This window comes from Daphnia pulicaria, chromosome 1 (genome assembly GCF_021234035.1).
Source record: "Daphnia pulicaria isolate SC F1-1A chromosome 1, SC_F0-13Bv2, whole genome shotgun sequence".
NCBI lineage: Eukaryota > Metazoa > Arthropoda > Branchiopoda > Diplostraca > Daphniidae > Daphnia > Daphnia pulicaria.
The window spans coordinates 27,679,091-27,705,379 of record NC_060913.1 but is presented as its reverse complement, the minus strand read 5'-3'; the positions used below and the strand labels follow the sequence as shown (position 1 = coordinate 27,705,379).

Sequence of the window (26,289 nt, the reverse complement as noted above, 5' to 3'; positions counted from 1 at the left end):
CAGAAAGATCTGCTGTCGGCTACACCACGCGCTCGTCTCCTGTGTTGTGTTCGGCTTTCACCCTCCCCCGTTACAATTTCTTTTTTTTTTCATGACTATAATAACTGGAATCGAAGTGTTATAATCGTGAGCTACTTCTCGTAATCGCTCCAAATTTGGCCGGAATTCTCCGCTGGATATCGCATCATGAATGTCCTGTTGATTGTGATATTAATCGATTCGATAATGACCGTCTTCACTCAGCCTGGGCTTTCCAACCAATTCCAGCAAGATGGTCACTACTTCGTGAGTCCAATTTCACCCGACAACCGAATGGTTCTCCTCCAGCAGCAGGATCGTCTCCTTCATCCGTGAGTATCTCGTTTAGAGAGCCAGTATATAACATCCGACTTTTTATAGTTATAGCGCCCTTTAGGCAGATAATATTCTGAGCTACTTTGGCCGGAGTTGATTGGCGTTTTTATGGATGGCGAATAACTGCTGGAGAGTTGTTGTTGCTGGCTGTTTTGTTGTTCCCGTTTGTTGCTGGGCTTCGGGACATAATAACAAGTGTTCCATCCGGCACTCGAGGTCGCCAAACTCATCTCCCAAGAAACTAATGAAGGATCATAAACCTTGGAAACTCTTAAGCCTATATTGCATATTTTCCAGTGTTTGTAATGGCCTATTGTTGTTGGCCTTGATGGGTCCAGGTTGTTGTATAGAGAGAGCTAGAAACCATGACGTAGCAGCAGCTGCTGTACAGTTGGGTCTCTCCAGCACAGAACCCAAAAGCACACCAGCAGCAGGATTGAATAACGTCTGGCTCTAGTCTGCCTGCAACTTTTTGTCGCTTTTTCTTTTTGGGTTTCTTTTGGTCGTTGAGTAGTACCGGCAGTACGAAAACAAGAAAAACGTACACTGAGTCCGATGTGAATAGCCCAAAAAAGGAGCGCACCCCAATCTGAATCGAACATTTGATTCCTAATGCATTTGAACGAGAACTGGAAAATACCCAAAGTATTTACACAAAAAGATCAAGAGCGAACGGTTACGTCATTACGGTCGTTGCGTTGCAAATAGTGTGACTGCGCCAAGCCTTTAGGTTTCTATAAAAAAGGAAAAATAACAAACATTACAAAATGAGGAATAACGAAAGTCATGAAATAAGCGGCGAAGAATATTACAACGCAGGGAAAAACCCAGGGCCTTGGGCTTGTCCCATGTGCCCCTCTTATTTGTACTTGTTACCGTGCAATCTATTTGTCAAAGCCAGTCCAGCATTATATATCCTTTCGTCGTTTTTCCACTTCACCGGACGCGCTTGCCGTTTTGTAACACGGCAAAAGGCCTCAACACATATACTTATAGTCACTATATATTTTTATTTTTTGGAAATAAGGCTGATTCTCATAGAAACGCTCAAGGGCGACTTGCCGAAAACCGCAAATAAATTTCGGCTGGAATGCGTCTGATGCGCTGTGCAATTCATCACCAAACAAAGTCAATATCCTTGTGATCATTTCCGTGTATAAGGATGTGTCTTAATGCTGTGGGTTGTTGCCCTGGTGACAAACGGATTTAAAACACAAGTGTTGCAATCTGGTATAAAGGAATTTCTTCGTCACGGCTTCGGTGATCCTCCGACCAGATACGGTCTACCGGGTTCACGTTGTCGTCCTGCCGGGCTCGCCAGATTTGGTCTTCAAGGCGCTGATTACCAAAGGAAGTGGCCAGCACGTCGCTTCGGCCAGCAGCGACTCGGTCGACGCTGGAACTAGCACTCATCTCCTGCTCAAAGTGCATTTTCTCTCTCTTTAATATACACCGCATTCTATGGAAATTCGATGGAATTGAGATTCAACTATCCCAAATTCATGCAAATGTACAGGTCCCGGCTTCCATTTCCGAGGGCGATTACCGCCTCAAACTGGAGGGCTACGACGTCCAGCATCCGCAGAAAGCCGTTCTTATCAAGGAGAGTCCTCTAGTCTTTCATTCCGACTTTCTCTCCATTATCGTCCAGTTGAACCGAAAGATATTTGCCAATGCAATGACCGGTAGAATAAAATTTTAAAAACCAGAGTAGATTGAATTTTGGCGGGTTAAACATTCATTTGATTTCATATAACAGTTCGATTCCGGATCATTTTAACTCAAATGGATCTAAAACCTTACACGGATCCCATCACCATCTTCATTTTGGTCAGTTGTTAAATATTATTCAGTTGTTATTAATTATTATACGATCAATATGTAATTTAAAATGTTTCAGGATCCTCAAGGATTCATCGTTCGTCGCTGGCCGTCGCGGAACCCGACAAACGGTAACGTATCCGGGGGTTGACTATTTTTCATCTCCGATTGCGTAAAATCTGCGTCAAATTACAATTGAACAAATGGTGTCGTCAGGGGTGGTGTCATTGACCTACCAGTTGCCACCCACTCCGAGTGTGGGCAGCTGGACGATCCGCGTCGAGGCCATGCAACAGGTTCACCAGCACCAGTTCGGTGTCGAGCACTATTACATTCCGTTCTTCGAGGTGATGCCATCGGCACCTGCTTACGTTCTCGACTCGGATGAGACGTACACGGTCGAAGTGACCACTTCAGTCCACACACAGTTCGTTGCCAATGGCAATCTGACCGTCCACGTTTACGCCAGGCCTGTCAACAGTACGGCGGACGATTACCAACTTGTAGTCGAAGAACTTTTTCCATGGGTACATAAAATAACAGTGTACACCTTATGGTAAAATTGTTAATTTTGCTTTCGTGAATTTGATGTGAACAGAATCACGAATTCACTTACGACGTTAACCTGGGCGACGTGAAAAGTGCGATCCGATCAAATAGTCTAGTCGGTTGGGTAATCCGAGTGACGACGGTGTTGCACAGTTATTTCATGGGGGAAGCGCGCGATGGTTTAATCGAGACGCGCGTCATCCGCGCTCAACTCAAATTCAAATTTTCTGGCGCCAAAACGGCTGTTTTCAAACCGGGGATGCCGTTTGAGGGACACGTTTACGTCATGTACGACGACGACCAGGCCCTGACGTCTGAAAAATTGGCCGGCGCTACGATCACTCTGAGACCAGTCGTCACTTCTACAAACGGACAGATGAAGACACTACCGGAGATTAAAGTGCCGGCCAAAGGCGAATATCTCAACCAAAAGCAGGAGGATGGTAAAATGTATAACAACGAGTTCGACAATTGGATGGAACATCAGATCGAGGACGTCAAATTTAATCAATTTCGCGCTACTGGCGTGTACAATTTCCGCGTAGGTCATTTCTTATCTTTTATAATAACCAGCATGTGGTGATTTTTGGATTTATTATCAAAAGTTTTCGGTACCTAAAGATGCCAAATCGATGCGAATATCGGCTACTTATAAGGATGGTGATGGCGATAAAGCCACCGCTGAGCTCCAGGCCGTCCTTTTCTACTCTGCCAAAGAAATGTATGCCCATGTTGAGACCAGTACCGAATACGGCCAGCTCGGAGAAAACGTTGTTATTCACCTGCGGAGTAATTTCGGATTCCAGGTCTACAGTTACGTTGTAAGTTGTTCGGTGAAACGATTATTATTGGCTTCTCGGAATTGTTTTAATGCGACACGAATTGGGAATTTCCACATCAGGTCGTCTCGAAAGGTTTGATGATCCACGGCGCCACTGAAACGCATCCGCACCCGACCAAGTTGGTGACTTTCTCAGTTCCCGTTTCCTCCGAAATGGCGCCAACTTTCAAACTGGTGGCCATGATCGTCAGTCCAGTCGGTGAACTGGTGGCCGATTCCGTCACGATCCCGGTCCAAAGTTTCAACCGCTACAAGGTAACAAACTTTTTCAAATGTTATTTCATTTCAGTACAACTATAATTTGTGGATAGATGAATGTGACTACAGTTCAAGTGCGGGACCATTCGAAAGAGACTGTCCAGCTGGTGACAAGGACTCGACCGGGTGCATATTTCGGAGTTTCTCTATTACGAACTCTCAGCTACATGTTCCAAGCGGACAATGAGCTAACGCCCAGCCGAGTACTCAAAGCGCTTTACAAATTGGAACCATTCACAAAGTACGGGTTTCATTAAATGAATAAGTTCGTTTAACAGGAAATGATTAAAGTTGGATTATATTTGGCCATCAGGTCGGTGCACGGAGTGACTTGGACGGACCGCGAGGGATTGAAAGCCGAACGGACGGAATATTTCAAAGGAGCCAATCCCGGAGCCGACACGAAACGGACCTTTGATCTTGCCGGACTTTTGCTTTTCTCCGACGCTCGAATCAGTCAATACCCTGACACTGGTGAGTTTTTAATTTCAAAATTGGTTAACTCTTTGATTTTGTGTAACGCAAATTTAATTTCTGCAGCCAACTGCGATCAGAGCAATGGATACGAGCCGTGCCTGGCTACTGGATGTTTCCACAAGGATCAGCGCTGTGACGGGAAAGCGGATTGCACTGACGGATCCGACGAGGATGACTGCAAGTCTTTTCACTTTCCACAGTTCAATGTCCAATAATTTATCGATTGCTCATGTTTGAATAATTTCCAGGCCCTAGTGCGGATGACAAAATGGAATTTCGCCTCATGCGTTGGAGCCGTAATCTCGTAATCAAATTTGAATTCGTTTTTTTTTTTTAAATCACGATTCCACTATCTAAACTTTTAATTGTATAACAGGATTTCTACGATTGGTTGGACGGCGATTGGGCCTGGTTTGACGTGCCAACAACAGACGACGGTATAGAATTCCATGACCGAGAAGTAGCCGCCGACGACGACAGTTGGTACATTAACGCTTTCAGTTTCCACCCTGAACTCGGTTTCGCAATGCTGGACGAAGTCGTCGTGGTACGTACAACTAAAGATTCGATTGTTTTCTTGAGGAAATTTCTATTTCAGTTTGGTACGTTTCAAACAGTACGATGGATCGCCGCCGTTTTATGTTTTAGCGGAATCACCAAGCGCAGTGCATCGTGGGGAAACCCTCGGCGTCCGGTTGATGGCCATCAACAATCTCAAAGAAGAAGTGATGACGCTGATCGTTTTGGAAGCGTCGGACGATTATCTCTTCGTCGAAACGGGAGACGATGGCGAAGTTGAGCATTACCGACCGAAACTAGTCGGCGGAGAGCGTCACCATATGATCGCTGTACGTACCTAAACGTCTTAACTTTTTAACACAGTAGTCTGAATGATTATTCTTGATTTTATCGATCACTAGGTGAAGCCGGAATCGTATCAGGAAGTCTACTTGCCTATTGCTCCACAGGTGGAGCAAGGCAGCATCATCGTTAAAATCCAAATTCATACTCAAATCCGCCAGCAAGTTTTCGAAATCGATCTGGAGATTATGGTACGAAAATCACCAAAGCAATCATTTCCATTACGCTAACGATAATGAGTCATTATTGATTTGAATTTCATAGCCTGAAGGAGCCACCATCAGTCGACATACTTCGCTTTTATTGGACTTGAAAAATCGAGCGCACGTTTTAAGATTTCTCGACATTCCGGTCGAAGAGTCGCCCATCATTCCATACTCCAAATTCCGCCGATATGTTTACGGTAGTCCTCGGGCCTCCGTCACTTTGTGTGGTAAGAAACATCAACTTTTCTTCCGGTCTAGTAAATTAAGTTTACGCTAAATTTTTCCATCGTTAACAGGCGATGTCTTTGGTCCCGTTTTCCCGTCTACGCCCATCACCACCGACTCGCTACTCGGCAGATCTCTGCGCGGAACCGAGGCGACTTTGTTTAACTTGGCTACCACATTGTGGAGTCTTCACTATCTCCGACTGACGAACCAACTCGAGTCGGCTGTTTTGTACAGTGGACTGAACGACATGAATGTCCAAATGGCGGAACTGATGCGACTGTACCATCACGACGGATCATTTCGCGCTCATACAAATTCAAATCCCAGCGTCTGGGTGACGGTGAGTTATTTCTGTGTTACATCCTTTGATGTAATACCTGCGTAATGGCAATTTTGAATAGGCTTGGGTGATACGAGTTTTGGGCCAGTCGCAATTTCAAGACTGGGAAAATCATTTCTTCGTCGACAGGCGACTGCTTGGCACTTCTGTTCAATGGATTTTGAGTCATCAAACGAATGACGGCAGTTTCGAAGACCCTGACGAATACTTTTTCCCACTAGAATTGCGAAAAGTAATGACGACTCGGATAATTTGATTGTACATTGTTTGTCGCTATAACGAATGAACGGATGATTGCAGGATTCTTCCAACAATAGTACTCGTAAGGGGAGTCTAACCGCATATGTTCTGATTGGTTTGATGAAATGCCGAGAGAGCCTTGAGGGATCTATGAGGGTGACCACTGCGATTGCCGAACTTCGTGCAATCAAGTAAGTAATAATTTTTAGATAACTTTACTATGCCTTGCCATGTAATCTTTTCATCATGTAATCTATTCATTGTCTGATTTTGATTAGCTATTTAGAGCGAGCCATCTCTCATTTAACGGATCCTAGCGAGATTGCCATTGTAACTTATGCGCTCTCCATTGCCAATAGTCCAACCAAAGAAGCAGCATTTTATTTACTTCATAGCATTAAGCGAGAGGGCGGTAAGTTTGAATTTCTAAATTACGAAATCCAATTTTTTAAATACTAAACTCATTCGCAGAGGGAATGGTTTATTGGTCACGGGAGCCGGTTCCGTCCAATCAAATTCTCTACGAGAATCAGCGGCCGTTCTTACAGCCGCGTTTGCCCATGCAACAAGACGCCGTGGCGGTCGAAGCGACGTCCTACGCCCTTCTCGTCTATTTGGCTCGTGATGGAATCGGCGATCTGCAGGAGAGGGTCGTCTCTTGGCTCAACACGATGCGCATGGTCGACGGCGGTTTCGTTTCCATCTACGTAATTATTTCATAACATTTTTTGGGTTCGCCGCAACTTGATCGATTCCATAAATTCCGCCATAACAGGACAGCATTGTCGCCATGGAAGCTCTAACGGAATACGCTTACCGAGCTCGATTACGTGACATCACCGACATGAGTATCGTCGTGGAAGCATCGGCTTCCAAAATTGGCGACCCGGTGCGCATTAGCAGCGAAACTCTCGCCACTGTTCATCGGATGGATGTCGGTTACCATTTCGTCGTTTTTAATCCTAATGGAATTAAAAAATGTCGAATTAAATGAATTTAGATTCCCAACGTTTGGGGCCATGTAAATGTCATCGGCCGAGGAGCCGGCCAGGCCGTTTTGCAGCTCAAAGTTCAATACGGAATCGACTGGGAGGATTTAAGGGACACTCCGAAAAGACGCTACTTTGACTTGTACGTGGAAGAGACATACAGTCACTTCCGGAATAAATCTCACATCACCGTCGATGCTTGTGTCAAGTATACATAGGAAAATCCTGTTTCTCTTATTCAATTTTATTTAGGCTCAATGTGTTTTATTTGTAATTTTAGATGGATGGCGACGGATGAAATGAGAACGAGTGGGCCAGCCACGCTCGAAGTGGAAATGCCATCGGGTTACGAATTCATCCAATCCGATGCCAACGAGTTAGTCATCAGAAACAATTACACATTCATCCGTGACGTGTTTATCGGCCGCGGTAAAATCATTTGGATGTTTGACCGGGTAATAACAACAAAACCAAAACGCCACTCTTGCCGCATATCCTGTCAAAAATTTTACCCTAAATTAATCGCACGTATGCTGAATGAAAATAGGTGGGCGAGGAGCGTCTTTGTATCACATATCCCATCCATCGTTGGTTTCCGGTAGCTAATATGACGCTGTACCGTACGGCCATCATTTACGAGTCACACATGCCAGGTACATATGTGCATTTCAAGGGAGCTCGTATATATAGTTCACAAGATAAATATTCCTTTTGTTATTCCAGAACATTTCGAAATGCAAGTGTTCAACGCTACGCCGCTCTACGTGCTGGACATCTGCGAAGTCTGCGGGAGTTACCAGTGCCCATACTGCCCCTATTTCAGCGCATCGCTCCCGACATTCTCATCTCCTTTCCTCATTCTCTGTTCTCTCGTTGCCAACGCTTTCGCTTACTTGCATCGACCTTATTCATCCCTGTAATAAAAGACTTGATATTAAACAGATCCGCCCAATTATAAGTATATTAGACAGAGAATGTTGAATGACCCAGCGCCAACCAGCAACTAATCACTTTGTGCAAAACAGCAACAACTGGCAACAACATTCCGGTGTGTCTAATAATAAAACGCAAGTTTTGTCATTGCCATTGCCACGTCCTATATACCATGTCCCTTATCAGATGTGTACACAGGTGATTGAAAGCAAACCCCGTCAAAGCGGCGAATCATTGCCATGATGCCCCACCCTTTTTTTTGTCCCCCTGCGCGTTTCTATATTATACATGTTTGCCTTTCACTCCCGCATTTTCATTTTGTCCGCTGCTGCTGCATTGTACACCGCAGCACACATATACTGCCGGTGCATTCAGCATTCATGGCTGCTGGACAGACACACACGTATATACATATCCCCCGCTTATTCTCTCCTCACATCAGTGTACTGTAGGACCGCCGTTGTGTTCGGTCGCTTTCTTTATTGTGTGTGTGTTTGTGTGTTGTTTTGCGCCGCTGGTCGGCCCTCCCCATCATCAACATCATCAGCGTTTCTCTTTTTATCCCTTTTTCGGTGGCATTGTCGCTCGCCAGACTCACTTTTTCAATCTCTTATATACATACGGTAAGCTCGTAATTATAGCCACCGTTGTCATCATCAGTTCAACAATCTATGCAGAGAAATATCCGCAATACTTTTAGCTTATAGTATATAGAAAAACTGTGTGTGGTTGAATCAAGTTTGTTTTGTTTTCTTCCGCACAAAGTGGCACAGCAACCGTCGTCCTACATTCTGACTGTGTAAAAACAATAGTTCGACTTTTTTTAAATGTTTGGCTCTCCACAGTTGATGTAATATTACGCCAACTTTCGCTTTGTTTAACGAGCCCCAGCACACCGCTGACAATACACACGTGTCACAAACGATAGTGTACATATAACAGTTGGTGTACATGCAGGCGTATAATAGAATCCAAGAAATAATAGAGTAAAACAGACTATCAAACGGGTTGTATAATGCGTCGCCAAACTGAATGTAAGCTTAAAAAATATGCGACTTTCTTTCAATGCTCGTCGACCAGTTTGCGAAAATTTCTTGGAAATTTTTTTTTCTCATTTGCTATTTTTTTTTGTGTCTGTTACTTTCATCCCGTTTCGTCCTTATATATCTTCTGTATTACATAAACTTTTTTTAATGTTTTTTTGGTTGTGCTCGTCATTATATCCAGGTCGGCGAAATTTACATTTCAGCGTAACACGACAACCGCAGTATACTTCTACCAAAGGCTAGATTATTCACGACTGCACGTTGTGTGGAGCGCTATATAACAATTTTCGAAAGTGATTGTTGTTTTCGGGGTTTTTCCAAGCGCCAAAATTTAAAAAGAGGAAAAAAGAAAAATCAAAAAAATTCAGAATCGGCTGGGGAAAAAATGAAATCGAAAGTGTTGGTAATGTTCTGTGTTGGGATTTTTCTCTTCGGTGACCTCGCCAGCAGCCAAGACGATAATGTCGGCCAACAGTTGGATTCACCTCTCGCTCTACAGCAGGATGGCAGCAACGTTAAACCGTAATTATAGCCTTTAAATCAAATTGGCTTCGTTTCCACCATGCCCTTGAGATTTCCCTACTTTTTAAGTGCTGCAGAGTTATTATGTAAGTTCATTTAGCTATATAACTTTGAGTTATGTTAATCACACGTTAGTTTCGATCCTTTTACATTTACTTCCATACTATATGATTTCGAAGATTATTAATCAGAACTACACTGTCTAAGTCTATATTTTACATGCCTGTATGTTTACGTTAATCATATCCAAATTTAGGGAGCTTCTTCGTATGTATTGACTTGAAAATTAGCATTTAAAAAATATTTGTTGCTCCCCTTCGCGTCATCTTTGAGGTGAACACAATGCAAGAGCGGAATTGAGTGACTGGGCCCCGGGCAGTCTAGACAGCTCCTCCGTGATGGTCAATACGGAAGACCAATACAATGTATACCAATACATGTATTCTATATAGTCCCCTCCGCATTCGTTTATTGAGTTGCCGACACTCCGACAACCAATATTTCACTTGAGCTTACAAATAAAAAAAATAACTGAATTATTAAAATCGGATAGATTAATTCGTCCCCACAAAATAAGGCTATTCAAATATTTTTCTTTTTGTCTTTTGAGAAAGTTATATGAGAATCTACTGTATTGATATTGAATAGTCGGACTCAGAGTTCGAGGTTGAATGAGAAGCAAATAACTCTTTGAAATAAAAACCCACATTGTCATTTATTCATCCACCCTTTTTACAATTTAGATTTCGCACTATCATCGCTTAAAGTACGAAGCCCTTCACGCAGTATGTGCACAATATATTTAGCTTTCGTCGCTATACTTGATGATGACGCGCATATAGCTAGTAAATAGTACTACACGTAGTAGTCTAGGCCTATGTTCAATTCAAAAGTGGTTCCGGCATCCGTGCCATCAAATAAGATGGTACGGATGTCGGGGGAAAAAAAGAAATTGTCGAGTCATTGCTGTATACCTATATAGTTTCTACTTTTATTTGATTGTCTCATTTGGTTGGGTGACGTGCCCATAATTTTATAGTGTTGCGGTTAAACTGTCAGAGCGGATGTATATATACTTTTATTGATTATTTTATGGGATACAAGGACTTTTGTGGCGACGGCCTCGAAGATCGTCCGCCCTAACACGGTCTACCGAGTCAACATGTTTGTTCTGCCGGACGCAGATGGTCTGATAGTCAAAGCTCTCATCACCAAAGACGGTGGTCAACACATCGCTTCGGCCATAGAAACCATCGATTCCGGAGTTAGCCACAATCTCTTATTGAAGGTTGATTTTCTAGCTTCAGACAACTTATTGAGCCAGCATCTCATATGGTCTATATTATGTTTATTGTCATAGATCCCAGGTTCGCTGACCGACGGCCAGTACCAATTGAAATTGGACGGCTACGATCTCTTACAACCGCAAAAGTCCGTTTTTTCCAAGCGCGGCCATTTGGAATTTCATCCAGATTTCCTATCCATTCTAGTCCAGACCAACCGAAAAATCTACAAGAACGAAATGAAAGGTAACATTCAAAATCCACCTCGACCATTAGCATTTTAATCACATTCTTCAGGTGTTTTATCAAAATTTTTATTTGACTTGTGCCTGTGATCAGTTCGTTTCCGTGCCATAATCACGCAACTAGTGAACCTGAAACCGTACTCCGATCCCGTCACCGTCTACATATTGGTAAGATCTTTCGCTTGTTTCTTTGTGTAAAAGCCTCGATGTTGATTATATTCCCCATCGTTGCCATATAAATCACAATCAAGAATCCCGAAGGTTTCGTCATGAGACGCTGGCCGTCGCGTTACCCTACCACCGGTATGTTTCCCGATTTTATCCTTTTAATGTGTTTAAGTGTATTAACCTTTTGTTCTTCCATGTATAAAGGTGTGATTACGTTACTTTACCAGCTGCCGACATTCCCCAGCGAGGGGAAATGGACGATCCGTGTCGAGGCAATGTCACAAATCCACGATCACCACATCATCGTCGAGCGCTTCTACTACCGATTCTTTGACGTAATTCACATTTTCTATTAATTCGTGCTAACCTTGGTCTTCCTCCCGGGTTTTTCCGCTAAACAACAAATGCATAAATTTAGTCAGCGCAGCATATTAGCGGATATTGTTTAGTGGAAAATAACGAAATGTTTGGTAGCAACGCCCGATTGTTTGTTATTGACTGCCGAGACGACGCCTATTTATAGAAACAACGTTCGTGGTGTCGTGATGCGTGTCGACATTAAATGCGGTCGCACTGCTGAGCTATCAAACCTTTAAAACTAGAAAACAGGAGAAACTCACAACGAATAGATTCAAACTACAGCAGGTGTTTATAGGTTTATATTTTCAAAGTTACATCACGTAGACCATTATTGGTACATAAGGTTTTATCTCAATTTGAATTTGAATTTCCCGCTTTTCCAGCGTGCGACTGAGAAATTGCTGCACTTCTACCGGATAACTATTAAGTCCGAGTGTATAGTGGAAAGCGTTGTCATCGCAAAAACAATAAAAGGTGTAAAAGCATTTGATCGCAATCGAGCGTATTATGCAATGATAGGGGGTAAAGTGCGTTACATTTGAATGTCAATTTGTTTTCGATTCAGTTCAAGTGAACATTATATGTAATTTTAGAGGCAAGTAGATTCACAACAAACCGCAAAAAAGATAAGTTTCGAATCGAAATTTAACGTGACCACGAACGCGTACGACACCAAGTTCCTTATATGCTGTGGGGCACCAAACGTCACTTGTTGATAGTCCAAACTATAGTCTTATGTATTCCGCAAAAGCCGCTAAAAGCTTAGAATCTAGTTGATATCGATTGAGTATGTAACTTTCATAGGTAGCGCTGTTAAAACTTTTTTTTTAAATTTTAAACGCGAATAATTTTCGCGCCTTTGTGAATAATTAGAAATTTGAATAACTGTTTGGTAAAATCAGGTCATTCCGTCAGCGCCGGCTTACGTTTTGGACTCGGACGAGAGTTACACGGCCGCTGTCACCACTTCGTTCCATCCGGGACGAGTGGCCAGCGGCAATTTGACTCTCCAAGTCTACGCTCGCCCAGTCAATTCTTCCTTGGCCGACTTCCGCTTCGTCAGACAAGATTTCCACCAATGGGTAAATCAATAACGAGCCTTCAATTAAATATGGAAATGTTAAAATCCAACATTTTTGAAATTTTAATTTTATTTAGACTTACGATTTTACGTACAATGTCCAATTGGAGGAGGTGAAGAGGAGCGTTGGCGTCAGCAGTTTGACCGGCTGGGTCATCCGCGTCGCCATGACGTTGTACCATCACTTTGAAGGCGAATCGCGCGACGGTTTCATCGAAACGCGCATCATCCGGGCCCAGCTCAAATTCCGGTTCGGCGGTTCCAAAACGGCCGTTTTCAAGCCCGGAATGCCGTACGAAGGGCACGTCTATCTCATGTACGACGATGACGAGGCCGTTTCTCCGGAGAAACTGGCCGGAGCTACACTGACCATCCGGCCAGTGGCGACTACGTCCAACGGCCAATTGAAGACGCTACCGGAAATTGTAGTGCCCCGTCAAGGCGAGTACCAGCGATCGTCAGACGACCATTTGAATTATTACGGAAACAAGTACGACGTCTGGATGGATCGGCAAATGGAAGATGCCGAGTACAAGACATTCCGCCAATTCGGCATTCATCATTTTCGTGTATTTATTTGAAATATTTTACTCCACATTTCAATTGGTTGATTTCATTATATTGTGTTGAATAGTTTACAGTGCCAAAAGATGCCACTTCGCTCAAGATAACGGCCTACTACAAGGACGACGAAGGCGATCAAGTCAGTGTTGACCAGCAGGCCGTAGCCTTTTATTCCCCGGGCAATTTTTTCGTTCACGTTTCCACTAGCACGGATGAAGGTCTCCTCGGCCACTTTGCCACCATCCACCTGAGGAGCAATTTTGCTTTCCAAGACTACAGTTACGTCGTACGTTGTATAATAACTCAATTTCTGTTCGATTCAAAATTATTAGATTTTTCCTTAAATGTTTTGTGTACGCGTATAGATCTCGTCGAAAGGTTTAGTGGTTCACGGAGCGACAGAGACCCTTGCACACGCCACGAAATCGTTGACTTTCTCCGTGCCGGTCTCGACCGATATGGCGCCAACTTTCAAATTAGTCGCTATGATGGTTAGCCCCCTGGGGGATCTGGTGGCCGATTCCGTCACGATTCCAGTGCAGAGTATTAACCGTTACAAGGTCGGTCAATGCTTGCCAACATATCGGCTGCTATATCCAGTAAAAGTGAGATGATGTAATAAAACCGTCTGTGCTGTGGGCAATTTATTCATGCAGACGAATTTGACCATGGTGCAGACCAAGGATCACAGTAAGTTGACGGTGCAGGTTGTCACGCGGACTCTACCTGGGGCTTTCACGGGCGTGTCGCTCATCCGGTCGGCCAATTACATGTTCCAGGCGGACAACGAAATCACCTACAGTCGCATGATTCGGGCTCTGTATCAACTGGAACCTTTCTCCAGGTAGGAATAGTCAATCAAAAATCAAAATAGAGATAGAATTGTATAATGGAAAAGTTAATTTTCGATTGTATTATTCAGATCAGTTAGCGGAATCACATGGACAGATCGAGAGGGAAGCAAAGCGGATAAAAGTCAATACTTTAAATCGGCCAATCCAGGAGCGGATACAAAGCGAACGTTCAATTTGGCCGGCCTTTTAGTCTTCACCGACGCTAGGATCAGTCAATATCCCGACACAGGTGCAGTGCACAATTCTTCATTGACTAATACGTAACATTTTATTTTGAAAATTCTTTTGTAGCCAATTGCAACAAAGCTAATGGATACGAGCCGTGCATGGCCGTCGGATGTTTCCACAAGGATCAGCGCTGCGATGGAAAATCGGATTGCACCGACGGATCTGACGAGGATGACTGCAAGTCTTGATTGAATTAAACCTGCATCAAATTTGAAATTGACTTAATATTTTAAATTTGAATATGACGAATGATGATGCAGGTCCGTTGACAAAAGATGACAGGATGGATTTTAGAATGTTTAGAAGGAACCGATTCCACGTAATTAAATTTGTCATGACAATTAAAACAATTCTCAGCCAATTAAACTTTACACTAAATATACTCGCAGGATTTTTACGATTGGCTGGACGGAGATTGGGCGTGGTTCGATATTCCAGTGACGGATGACGGTTTCGATTTCAACGACCGTTCAGTGGCTTTAACCAACGAAGTTTGGTTCCTCACCGCATTCACCTTCCATCGTGAATTGGGTTTCGCCGTTCTAGACGATGTTGTCGAGGTTTGATTCAATCAACATTCAATTTTAAATTATATGCCATAAAAAAGACTGTGTAAATGTTTCCAGTACGAAGGATCGCTCCCATTTTACGTTTCGGTCGAGTCGCCCAGTTTCATCCGGCGCGGAGAGACTGTTGGCATCCGGCTACTCTTCATCAACAATCTCCAGGTGGATACGATGGGTCTCATCATACTGGAAGCGTCGGACGATTATTGTTTCGTCGAGACTGAAGCCCACGGAGAAGTGGCCCACTATCACCCTAGTCTCGTCTGCGCCGAAAAACATCACATGGTCACGGTAAACTGAAAAAAGACTAAGATTTGTTTGCTTGAATTAATTATTATCATGATTAAACTGCTACTTTGCTATCGCGGGATTTTTGAATAGGTGAGAGGAGGATCCACAACAGAAGTGTTCATGCCCATCTCACCTCGGATCGAACAGGGAAGCATCACCGTCAAAATCCAAGTCCTTAGTCACATTTTTGAACAGAATCTGGAAATCGGACTGGAAGTTTTAGTAGGTTAAATTTTTTAAAATTTGCTGAGCTTTCTGAAGTTAACTTGAACATTGAATTTTATAGCCCGAGGGAGCCACCATCAGTCGCCATACTTCGCTTTTATTGGACTTGAAAAATCGAGCGCACCTCCTAAGATTTCTCGACATCCCGGTTGAAGAGTCACCCATCATTCCTTACTCCAAATTCCGCCGATACGTTTACGGCAGTCCTAGAGCCTCTATTACTTTGTGTGGTAAGAATTATATTCTTCCGGTTTGGTAAATTAAGTTTACTCATTTTTTTTACATCGATAACAGGCGATGTGTTTGGACCCGTGTTTCCGTCTACGCCCATCACCACCAACTCAATGCTGAGCAGATCTCTTCGTGGAACCGAAGCGAATTTGTACAACTTGGCCACCACTTCGTGGAGTCTTCACTATCTCCGGCTGACGAATCAACTCGTGTCGGATGTTTTGTACAGCGGATTGAACGACATGAACGTCCAAATGGCGGAACTCATGCGTCTCTACAGTCACGACGGATCGTTTCGCGCCCACACAAATTCAAATCCCAGCGTCTGGGTGACGGTGAGTTGTTTATAAAGATGAGAATCTATATTGAATTTGGAAATCTTAATACGAAATTGTTCAAATTGTTATATACAGGCTTGGGTGATTAGAATCTTGGGCCAGTCACAATTTCAAGACTGGGAAAATCATTATTATGTTGATCAGCAATTGTTGACCAACTCCGTCAAGTGGATCCTGCAATTTCAGCGTCGCGACGGTTCGTTTGGAGAGACAGAAAATTACATTTCCCCTCTTGATAGGCGACTCTTGGTATTCATTATTCAAGTTTTTTCGCATTTTTATGTATTCGAAATTCAATAATAAAATAGCCGTTTTATTTGCAGCCGCGGTATAACTCGACATTTAAGGGTGGCCATACCGCCCATGTACTTTTGTCACTCTGTGCCACCAGCGAAAGTCTTGACGGAGCTGTTAAAGTGGCCACCGCTTCCGCCAAAGTCCGTGCTGTTCGGTAACCAACAAACAACTCAAAAAATGTCAAATATAAAATGTTAATTATTCATGTCTATTCATTGCAGTTATCTGGAACGAATTTTGGATATTTTGACAGATCAGTATGAGTTAGCGATTGTTACTTATGCGTTGCAAATCACCAGCAGTCCAGCCCAAGAGGCTGCCTTCGGTCGGCTGCACATTTTAAGACGAGAAGAAGGTGAGAAGGCAGTGACATTGTTTTCAGGTTTATAGATGGCAATTTTTTAAAATTCATAATCACGTAATAGAGGGAATGGTGTACTGGTCACGGGAGCCGGTTCCATCCAATAAAATTCTCTACGAGAATCAGCGACCGTTCCTCCAGCCGCGTTTGCCCATGCAACAAGACGCCGTGGCGGTTGAAGCGACGTCCTACGCCCTTCTCGTCTATTTGGCTCGTGATGGAATCGGCGATCTGCAGGAGAGGGTCGTCACTTGGCTCAACACGATGCGCATGGTCGACGGCGGTTTCGTTTCCATCTACGTAATTATTTCATAACATTTTTTATTATTCGCCGCAACTTGATCGATTCCATAAATTTCGCCATAACAGGACAGCATTGTCGCTATGGAAGCTCTAACGGAATACGCTTACCGAGCTCGACTACGTGACATCACCGACATGAGTGTCGTTGTGGAAGCATCCGCATCACCAGATGCTACGGAGTTGATGCGGATAAACAGCGACACTCTCGCCACTGTTCATCGGATGGATGTCGGTTACCATTTCGTCGTTTTTAAATCCTAATGGAATTAAAATGTCGAATTAAATGAATTTAGATTCCCAACGTTTGGGGCCATGTCAACGTCATCGGTCGAGGAGCCGGCCAGGCCGTTTTGCAGCTCAAAGTTCAATACGGAATCGACTGGGAGGATTTAAGGGACACTCCAAAAAGACGCTACTTTGACTTGTACGTGGAAGAGACATACAGTCACTTCCGGAATAAATCTCACATCACCGTTGATGCTTGTGTCAAGTGAATATTTTCTTCTTAATCTTCTAAAAGGTTCAATAAAATGACATCATCCCAAATAAAACAGGTGGCTGGCGATGGACGAAGCTCCAGTGAGTGGGTCAACCACTTTAGAAGTGGAACTACCATCCGGCTATAGGATAGTCCAGTCCGATGCAGATCAGGTTCTTATTCACAAAAATTACACCTTCCTTCGAGACGTCTTCGTTAGTGATGAAAAAATCGTTTGGACATTCGATAAAGTAATTCTGATTTCATCTCATCTAAAAAATACCATCTCTGATCCCTCAATAATTATTTGCATTACCACAGGTTGGTCCAGAGAGGCTTTGCTTCAACTATCTCATTCGCCGGTGGTTCCCAGTAGCCAATGGGACAATGTACCGGTCGGCCATAGTCTACGAATCTCATTCCCCCGGTAACTATTTAAACAATCCTTGCCTCTAATGTCATATTACGACTAACGTTCCTTACTTGCTTTCCCCCAGAGCATTTTGAAATGCAAGTGTTCAACGCTACTCCGCTCTACGTTTTAGATATTTGCGAAGTCTGCGGGAGCTACCAGTGCCCATACTGTCCCTATTTCAGCGCGGCCCCATTGGTCGTCAGCTTCAATCCTATTATCGTAGTCTGTTCACTTTTGATATCCGCCATTATTTGCCTTAACTGGTCAACGTCCTAGTATTATGAGTATTCAATGTATTTAACTTAAAAAATACAGTTTTACGTTTTTGTATGAAGATCTGGAATGAGCGGAGTTGCTTCGGTCACACACATTTAGCGACGAGCTTTGCGAGGACGGTTAAGGGTCGGTTTTGATTTAGTTCCGGTATACTGGATATCCTGGCCGTCATTGTAAAAATGATAAAACATTAGTTTAAAAAAATATTAGGCAATGTGGTGGAATCTAATTACGGTAACAGTGTGAAATTCGACAGCTTCCATGACGCTAGACTTCTCTGATCTGGAAAACGTATGAGCAGGAAGCTGGAGGAAGGCAGATTGGATTTCTTCAAAGCAGATTTCTTTTTCAGTGAATAACTCAGCATCATCATCTAAAAATAATAAATCACCGATTACTCATTTGCTTATAAATTTCTGATAATCACATAAATCAGTACCTTGGTCGTCGGTAACAGGGGGACACGTCGAAGGTGGTAGTATTAATTCACGTGGAGCGATGCTACGCATGAGCAAACTTCCGTCGGATCCTTATTCAAAAATTCAAAAGAATAAGAAATATTTTGTCTCTGTTTTATTACTGGCGCAATCATTATTATTATGTTACCTGGAGTGAGAATAAAGTAATCAATGGCTTGCTGGCAGGATTCCAACTTGACAATAGCTACCAGAGCTTCTCTACTGTAAATATAATTGTATCCATAATATAGCGAAAATAAAAATTTGTAATTCGTTTGACAACTTACGCCAACCAACGAGACAGGGAAAAGAATTGTTCGTTATTGATTTTGAAAACGATATCGTCGTGAGACAGGTCGCTTGCCGGTAAAAGACGTCTGGGCATTCCATGGATCAACCAAGCAGGAACACCGTCATTCCTCACCCACTTGATGATCTCCAAGGTTTTCATATTCCCATCGTCAAAGATTCCTATTCCATTGGTCTCGTTGAAATTGGCAGAAATTCGATACGGCCATCCTTTTACATCGAAGATAAGGTCCTCTATGTCAATCCTGGAAGTCCACTCGCATTGTCCATCGGAACGCATTTCAAGATTCCAATTTTTCCTCTTACGACTCAACCAAGACTAAACAAAAATGAATTAAGCATCAGAAGGGTGTAGTGATAACGAAATTGTTTACCTTGAAAAATATTTCGGCGTCTCTCTCCTCTTCCGACATCCGCCAAACTATTTTACTGCGTGATACTTGATCCATTTGATTCTGCATCAACAGCTCGGAGGGGGCTACATGAAGCACCTTCGCATTGAGTATATACATTAGCAGTCATATAATCATAAATATTGATTCAACATAATTTTCTTACCACAACTTGGTTGAACTCTCGGCAATTGGTATTAAAAAGGAATGCATCTAATTCTTTTTGAATTTTCTCTCCATCTGTTGCCGTTACAACTACAATTTCCAGTTGGGTGGATGCAATGCAATACTCCTGTAAATTCAGCCATATGTAGAAAAAAAAAGTGAACTGCTTTTTGACAGTAGATAATAATTTAAAAATTACACATTTTTGCTCGAACTGTAATACTAAATCATTTAAGATGATTTCTAATGGTTTCCTGGCAGAGTAGATTGCATTCTGTTCAACAAAAAGGTCATGATTATTAATTTCTTTGTTTCGATGGATGAAATGTCAAAGTTTTGTTTTAAATACTTCATTTGATATTTTCAGTAGTTGCTTCAACTTCCCAAAGGCACGCTTCAAAGAAGAATCAAGTTCAACTAAAGGGTGTGTGTCTAATAAGATTTCAAAACCTTTTACTCCCACAAGCACCAAACTTATAAAAGCAAAGTTGGAACAAGTTCCAGCATGAGCAAGAAGTGATACTTCATGCAAAGCCTAGAAAGTAGAAAGAGAAGCTGTTAGTCACCAAATAACTCTATATGCAGTTAAACCTTATGGCAAAAGTACAGTCAGTAATATTTAAAAATCTTTACTTCGGCTGAGAAAATGAAATTTGGGTTGTTGGCCTCTGCATTTCGTATATCAAAAACAATCACACGTGCTACTTGCATTTTGGAAGCGATTTTCTATGTTTTTGCTAGAGGTTATGCTAGATTTGGATACGATAAGAAAAATAGGCGATTTGTCACGTTAATCTCTAACTCGTTAATGTTGCTACAGTAATATGCCAGCAGCTAGTGATTGGTAGTTGATAAGTATGGCTAAACAACGAAATCTGTTCCAATTCCAACCAAAGTACCAAACACAACTACAATATATCGTCATAAAAACAGCTGACAGTTTAATAGATTGGCTGACGCTGAACACACCCGTGAATTTAGAATTTTTTTTAATCGGTTCTTTTTTTCATATTTTATTCTTATTATTATTTGCACGGAAATATGTGGACAAAATCCTGTCTCTGGTTCTAATGTCTGTGATTTCTGGTAAAATTATATTTGCCGCTGTTTATCCCCAGCGTTGCGCGGATTGCTTGTTATTCCGCACAGACGCTACAGAGTGGCAACCATTGCCATAGCAGACGAACAATTTTCTGTCTTGTTCTTTTCGGCTTTAAAATAGTGAAAATGGCGAATAAGAAAACACGTGGTCCGGATAAAGCTAAAACTAATACAGACAATATTGTTGTTAAAAAACAAGAAGATGCACCCGACATTGTTAAACAACCTCCGGTTTTTACCGACGATTCAAGGTATAGTTATTTTTTCAAACAATCAAAATGTTTAGGAATTATTTTGTTTGTGCTTCTATTCGCTTGACAGGTATTTATGCATCGCGTCTGGCCGCCAAGTAGGAATTTACAGCATCCAATCGGGAGATAAAGTGCATTGTTTAAAAAAACATAGTTTTGATATCATTGGTTTGGGTATCAAAGAGGAGAATGTTCTCTACTCGTGTGACATCTCTGGAGACGTTATTGAATGGGATATAAAAGACGGAAAACTACTGAAGGTTGTCCAGTAAATTTTTCCCCTCTCAAGTTTGGTTTTCTTAATTTTCCATTCTTTTTTGCAGAAAACTTCAGTTGCAGTTGATGGCATGAAAAAATTCTGTGCTTTTTACTATCCAGGAAATGGCATGTTTCTGTTATCAACTCCAGCAAAAAATGCCAACGGTTCCTCTCTTTGGATTGTCAATAGCACAAGTGAAAGGGAAATATTCTCTGAAGATATTAGAAAAGAACCACAGTCTGTTGCATTTGGCTGTGATCAAGGAAATGGATCACTGGTTATAGGGGCCTTGAATTACCAATGTAATGGTGTGTTGGTCAAAGACATGAATAGTGGAGCTGAGAAAAAGTAAGCTATATATTTATATAATTTTGAATTTTAACTTATCAAATATTTTGAAATAGGCACATGACAGACAAGAGAAAGTTCACTTGTATTGCTTTGCACAAGGAAAAACTTATAATGGCCACAGGAGATATCTCCGGCCGTATTCTTCTTTGGCATGACTTTGTTAATCAGATCAGACCAGTGAAGACTGTGTACCATTGGCACACACTTGCTGTTTCCTCGGTCTGTTTTTCTAGTGAAGGTTTGTTGCTTTTAAGAGGTTCTGCATGACTGTGTCTTAATTATGTACTATTTTTAAATTTAAATTTAGGTGAATACCTTTACAGTGGAGGATCTGAGAAAGTAATGGTCAAGTGGCGACTTGAAGGCAAACACAGACAGTTTCTTCCACGTATGGGCTCAACAATCAAATTCATTGTGAACGCTCCTGATAACATCTGCGTCGCCACATCTCATTCCGACAATGGTAATGATCAAACTTTTAATAAGGAACAAAAAAGGTTTAAATGATAGAATTTTATCCCCCCCCCATAGCTATACGTATAATTGATTCGACCAACAAAATCAATCAGGCCATTTTTGGTGGGTTAATCAAACACGATCCGATCCGTGGTCTTGAAGATGGTGAATCAAAGAAAGAATCGGTGATGCCTACTGGTTTGGTTTTTGATCCACGAACCCAAGGAATTTTCTTCAATGCACAAGCTGGATTCCTCCAGCTTTTTGATCCTCTGAGAGGTTCCATGATTTTCAATGTAAGACAATTTTTCCACACATAAGTTCGATCACAAAATGTTCATTATTGAAACAAATTTCTTGTAATTTGTTTTCTAGATGGACATTGCCAATCGCAACGTTCTGACTGACGAACGAAACACCATCATCGGTAACGCCGAAGTGTTGCGAGTTGCTGTGTCACCCACAGGTGAGTGGTTAGCAACACTGGAAGTTTGGTCGAACATGTCTGCAGGCTATCATGACATGAACTTAAAGTTTTGGCGATACGACGCTGTGCAAGCCAACTACGAACTCAACACGGACGTAACTATGCCACACCACGATCGGATCACCTCCCTGGCCTTCCAACCGGGACTGCTGGGCACAGAGTACCCTTGCCTCGTATCTATCGGCCGCGATCTTAAATTTAAAATTTGGCGGTTAGTCGACGACACGGACATTTACCGTCAGAAGGAATCGTGGACTTGCGACGTTGCAGGAGACTTCCGTAAAATGATGCCAACCGCTGCATCCTTTTCGGAAGACGGCTCGTTACTGGCCATTGCTTTTCAAGACACTGTTACTTTATGGGATCCAATGACCATCAACCTCAACACGACTTTAAGCCATAACCTTATTGAAGAATCTATTGAGTAAGTTTTCAAAACCCAAAACGATAATGGCTAGTGTTTTACTAACAGTTTGGTTATTCTAGGCTGATGGAATTCGGAAGAGATCAATGCTTTCGCTATCTCGTTTGTGCTTCAAAATCATCCCTCTTCGCATGGGATGTAATTAGTAAAGGACTAGTTTGGAAAGTAGGGAAATTGCGTAGCCCTATCAGGTGTTTGGTGCCTGATCCCAAGTCCAGCTATATGGCAGTGGTCTTGCAAAACAGTGAAGGTACTTTTCCCGTGCAAATCAATTAATGAAATTCGAATGCTTATCTTTCATTGTGTTCATAGTGTTCGTGTTCGCACCTTCGAGTTCGAAACCGGTACATACTATAACGAACGTGAAGAGTTCAGAACCTATTGCGGCTCTTTTTGTTCCCCGACCGAATCCTCTGGCAAACAGCCCAGAATGGCTAGTAAATTCACGGCTTTTGATTGTTGATGATCAACAAGTAAGATTAAAAGATTTACTATGTGAACCATCACCGTATTAACGAATTTCTTTGATTATAGGAATTTTACAGTGTGGATGACAATTCCGTCTGTGGTTTTGACGAGAAGTTGACTACCCCAATTTCTCACATTGACAGTTTACCTTGGACTCCTTTCTCAGCCATCAAAGCACAGAAGCAGATCTCGGCAGCCAAGCAGATAGTTCCGGTCATCCATCAAACTAACGGCATCAAGGGATATAAATCAGTTCAATCGGTAACTACATTTCTCATCATCAGTTGTGTATACATTTACTTGATTAACTGATTCTTCCATTTGGTCTATTTAGCTATTGGAGACGTCAACTTCCACCTTACCTCCAATGTCTAGAATTTGCAATTCCTTCATGATTGACCTCATGATTAAGCATGACCCCAAATTGATGACCGTGAAAGCTGACTCCGAGAATGGTGCAACGAATGACTTGCCTACGCTCATGAACGGGCATATCGAGTCAAAGATGCCGGCATTGAAGGAAGAAGCGACTCAACAAAAATTATTGACATTGGATTGCCAATGGATAACTAAGAACTGAAATAATTTGACACATTTTAAAACTGTCTCTTGGCTTTATTTGTTTTTGATGTATGCAATCCGCCAATTACGCCCTTATCGAAATATTTCCGAAAGGTTTCTTTTTATTCAAATCCAATTCTACATACTGCCGACAGGTGTCACTGATAAGTCATAAACAACAACATTGAAGAAAAGTTACTTGTATTAAGCGATAGAAATGGAAACTTTAGACAGCGCGATAGAATTCGAACAAGTATTTTGTTACAAATGTCCCAATTGCGAATTTGTTAGTCAATTAAAACACGTAGTTGCAGAACATTTAAAAAAGGAACATCAAATTGGCATTGCCAACATTTCGGAGGAGGTAACAACTGAATCGTCAGATTTTCTGTTAGACGAATGTGATGAAGAGCTAAATCAAATCAGTGATAATGAAACTGTTGTCAATACTGGAGATGCTGTATTCGGTAGTTCAACTGCTTCACCAAAAGGATTTACATGTAATATACCTGGTTGTAGTGTCCGACTGGAGGAGGAATGCAATGCACAGTATCATGCCAAATGTCATTACGAGAGCAGCTTCAAGTGTCCAGAATGTGATGAGACGAAATCTTCTTGGAAAGTGATGGTCATGCATTTATGGAAGAGTCACTCGGTAAATCTTGAATTGTTAAGTTGTCATCTGTGTGGGTACAGAACAGGGAAGAAAGAACTGCTCAAGTTTCACGTCAAGACTCACAGTGATCAGCGAACTTGTCTGTGTGATGAGTGTGGCAAGGGTTTCAAAAATATGAAGCAACTTCGAAACCACAAAGTAAGTACTTTTTTTTTAGTATAATTGAAGTTTGATTATTTTGACACAGAATGACAACTTGTACACTGTTTCTTTTATATGACAGGAACTACATTCACTCAACAAAGGGTCGAGTGAACAACAGCTAAAGAACAAATGCCCAGACTGTGGACAAATCTTAAGCAGCAGCAGGTTGTTGCGTGCCCACCGTAACGCAGTCCATCTCAAAATGCGATCTCACCTCTGCAGCTACTGCGGCTACAACACAACGTCGCAGTCGAATCTACGAATTCATTTACGGCAGCACACGAACGAGAAGCCGTTCGCATGCGACAGCTGTGCTTATCGGACGGCTGATCACAATTCCCTTCGACGTCACAGAATGAAGCATACGGGAGAGAAGCAGTACAAGTGTCCACATTGTCCTTACGCTTCAATTCAGTCGTCAACCTACAAAGTAAATAACACTAATTTCATCTTATTTTTACGTCAGGAATATCTAGATCATGTTCAATTTTTATATTGTAGGCGCATCTGAGAAACAAACATCCGGGATTGAGCGACGAACTCATTTTTTCATGTCCGATTTGCAGTTTTCGCACAATTAGAAAAGAGCAGCTCAATCTGCATGTCACTTCGGCACACGAAAGTGAAAATTCAGAGAAGGCTCTACCGTTAGCGGTGTGAAAGTGAAATCACATTCCCTTTTCTGCTTCGTTAATTCACATTAATACTCCGCTACCTTAGAAGCCAATCAACGTCAAACGTTGTGTTATTTGGATATTAGTTAATTTCAAGTGCCGTTTTCCTGTAGCTCATTAAATCATTTTCATAGTTATACCCCATCTGTTGTCAAAACAAAGTCTTCAGCACATGGGTACTTTTACGGAGCGATGGTTGTAATTGAGGTAAAAATAATAAAATATGTCGATTAATGCAAAGAAAATGCTTGAACATTATTTTTTAAAATGTTGTTTAGCGATATCACAAAATTTAATTCATGAAAGTTCGAAAATAAAATTAGGAAAGGCGAAAAAGTGGCGAAAACTCGTTGTGCGTGTCAAGAAGTACTCTGCTCCGGTTATATAAAGTGAACTGCAGCTCTACGTATGACGCCAGGTGTTGCAAGGATTTCGATCGACCAAAATGAAATCTTCTAGAGGTGTCAACCAGCCTTTCGCTAATAAAGCTAGACAGCAGAAGCCTCAGAGCAAAGAACAAACCAACGTTAAAATAGACGACGAAGATGATGAAGAAACTTACGAAGAAGATCCAGCCGTCCTTTTACTTAAGGACATTTGCATCGGTAGCGGAATCTTTTTCCTTTGCATCGTTATTGCTAGCATAGTGGCCGTCACCATCGTCAGCACCTATCGTGTCGTGGAAAGAATGGCGGCCGTGGAAGTCGAACCGACACCGTTCCGGGTGGTCAATCACGGCATTTGGCCCGGCTATCGACACGAGTTTTTCAACGAGAAGGTGCCGTTCATCAAGGCGGAGCGGGTGTGCACATCGCGAGAGAATGCCTCCCTCCTCCACTTCAATAGCCAAGAGCAAGAGGACCAATTCGATTTGTACGCGTCTC

General features: G+C 42.2%; 5 protein-coding genes across 5 annotated transcripts; 4 read left to right on the top strand and 1 right to left on the bottom strand.

Annotated features, from left to right (window-relative positions):
- Window positions 1-8: 8 nt before the first annotated feature.
- On the top strand, window positions 9-8,099 carry LOC124339510 (CD109 antigen-like). The gene is made up of 27 exons (XM_046792884.1): window positions 9-350; window positions 1,593-1,779; window positions 1,871-2,039; window positions 2,114-2,184; window positions 2,255-2,306; window positions 2,392-2,702; window positions 2,774-3,265; window positions 3,330-3,545; window positions 3,626-3,820; window positions 3,877-4,064; window positions 4,137-4,297; window positions 4,364-4,477; window positions 4,549-4,604; window positions 4,677-4,847; window positions 4,918-5,148; window positions 5,221-5,352; window positions 5,426-5,594; window positions 5,664-5,935; window positions 5,997-6,167; window positions 6,236-6,366; window positions 6,454-6,587; window positions 6,647-6,882; window positions 6,951-7,109; window positions 7,176-7,372; window positions 7,445-7,619; window positions 7,712-7,817; window positions 7,888-8,099. Exons 1-27 carry the CDS (start codon window positions 226-228, stop codon window positions 8,082-8,084), a joined length of 4,818 nt encoding a protein of 1,605 aa, XP_046648840.1. The 5' UTR covers window positions 9-225; the 3' UTR covers window positions 8,085-8,099.
- Window positions 8,100-8,587: 488 nt separating this feature from the next.
- On the top strand, window positions 8,588-18,287 carry LOC124339446 (C3 and PZP-like alpha-2-macroglobulin domain-containing protein 8). Its single transcript, XM_046792879.1, has 29 exons — window positions 8,588-8,720; window positions 9,325-9,665; window positions 10,770-10,953; window positions 11,026-11,194; window positions 11,288-11,361; window positions 11,445-11,496; window positions 11,566-11,696; window positions 12,624-12,803; window positions 12,880-13,371; window positions 13,437-13,652; window positions 13,732-13,926; window positions 14,023-14,210; window positions 14,289-14,449; window positions 14,512-14,625; window positions 14,709-14,767; window positions 14,838-15,008; window positions 15,075-15,305; window positions 15,396-15,527; window positions 15,592-15,760; window positions 15,825-16,096; window positions 16,175-16,348; window positions 16,423-16,550; window positions 16,618-16,751; window positions 16,822-17,057; window positions 17,127-17,288; window positions 17,354-17,550; window positions 17,615-17,789; window positions 17,860-17,965; window positions 18,036-18,287. The coding sequence occupies exons 2-29, from the start codon at window positions 9,529-9,531 to the stop codon at window positions 18,227-18,229; spliced, it is 4,833 nt and encodes a 1,610-aa protein (XP_046648835.1). The 5' UTR covers window positions 8,588-8,720; window positions 9,325-9,528; the 3' UTR covers window positions 18,230-18,287.
- Window positions 18,236-20,646, bottom strand: LOC124339478. The gene is made up of 10 exons (XM_046792881.1): window positions 20,187-20,646; window positions 19,903-20,088; window positions 19,753-19,827; window positions 19,555-19,680; window positions 19,371-19,487; window positions 18,975-19,315; window positions 18,836-18,909; window positions 18,669-18,758; window positions 18,463-18,602; window positions 18,236-18,390 (listed from the first exon to the last, which is right to left on the bottom strand). The coding sequence occupies exons 1-10, from the start codon at window positions 20,262-20,264 to the stop codon at window positions 18,325-18,327; spliced, it is 1,293 nt and encodes a 430-aa protein (XP_046648837.1). The 5' UTR covers window positions 20,265-20,646; the 3' UTR covers window positions 18,236-18,324.
- A 71-nt stretch (window positions 20,647-20,717) lies between these two features.
- Window positions 20,718-23,957, top strand: LOC124339462 (WD repeat-containing protein 75-like). The gene is made up of 11 exons (XM_046792880.1): window positions 20,718-20,905; window positions 20,976-21,165; window positions 21,229-21,512; window positions 21,569-21,753; window positions 21,823-21,978; window positions 22,047-22,267; window positions 22,347-22,882; window positions 22,945-23,132; window positions 23,195-23,355; window positions 23,417-23,611; window positions 23,685-23,957. Exons 1-11 carry the CDS (start codon window positions 20,781-20,783, stop codon window positions 23,928-23,930), a joined length of 2,487 nt encoding a protein of 828 aa, XP_046648836.1. The 5' UTR covers window positions 20,718-20,780; the 3' UTR covers window positions 23,931-23,957.
- On the top strand, window positions 23,947-25,645 carry LOC124339494 (zinc finger protein 664-like). The gene is made up of 3 exons (XM_046792883.1): window positions 23,947-24,725; window positions 24,811-25,161; window positions 25,233-25,645. Exons 1-3 carry the CDS (start codon window positions 24,129-24,131, stop codon window positions 25,389-25,391), a joined length of 1,107 nt encoding a protein of 368 aa, XP_046648839.1. The 5' UTR covers window positions 23,947-24,128; the 3' UTR covers window positions 25,392-25,645.
- The last annotated feature ends 644 nt before the right edge of the window (window positions 25,646-26,289 follow it).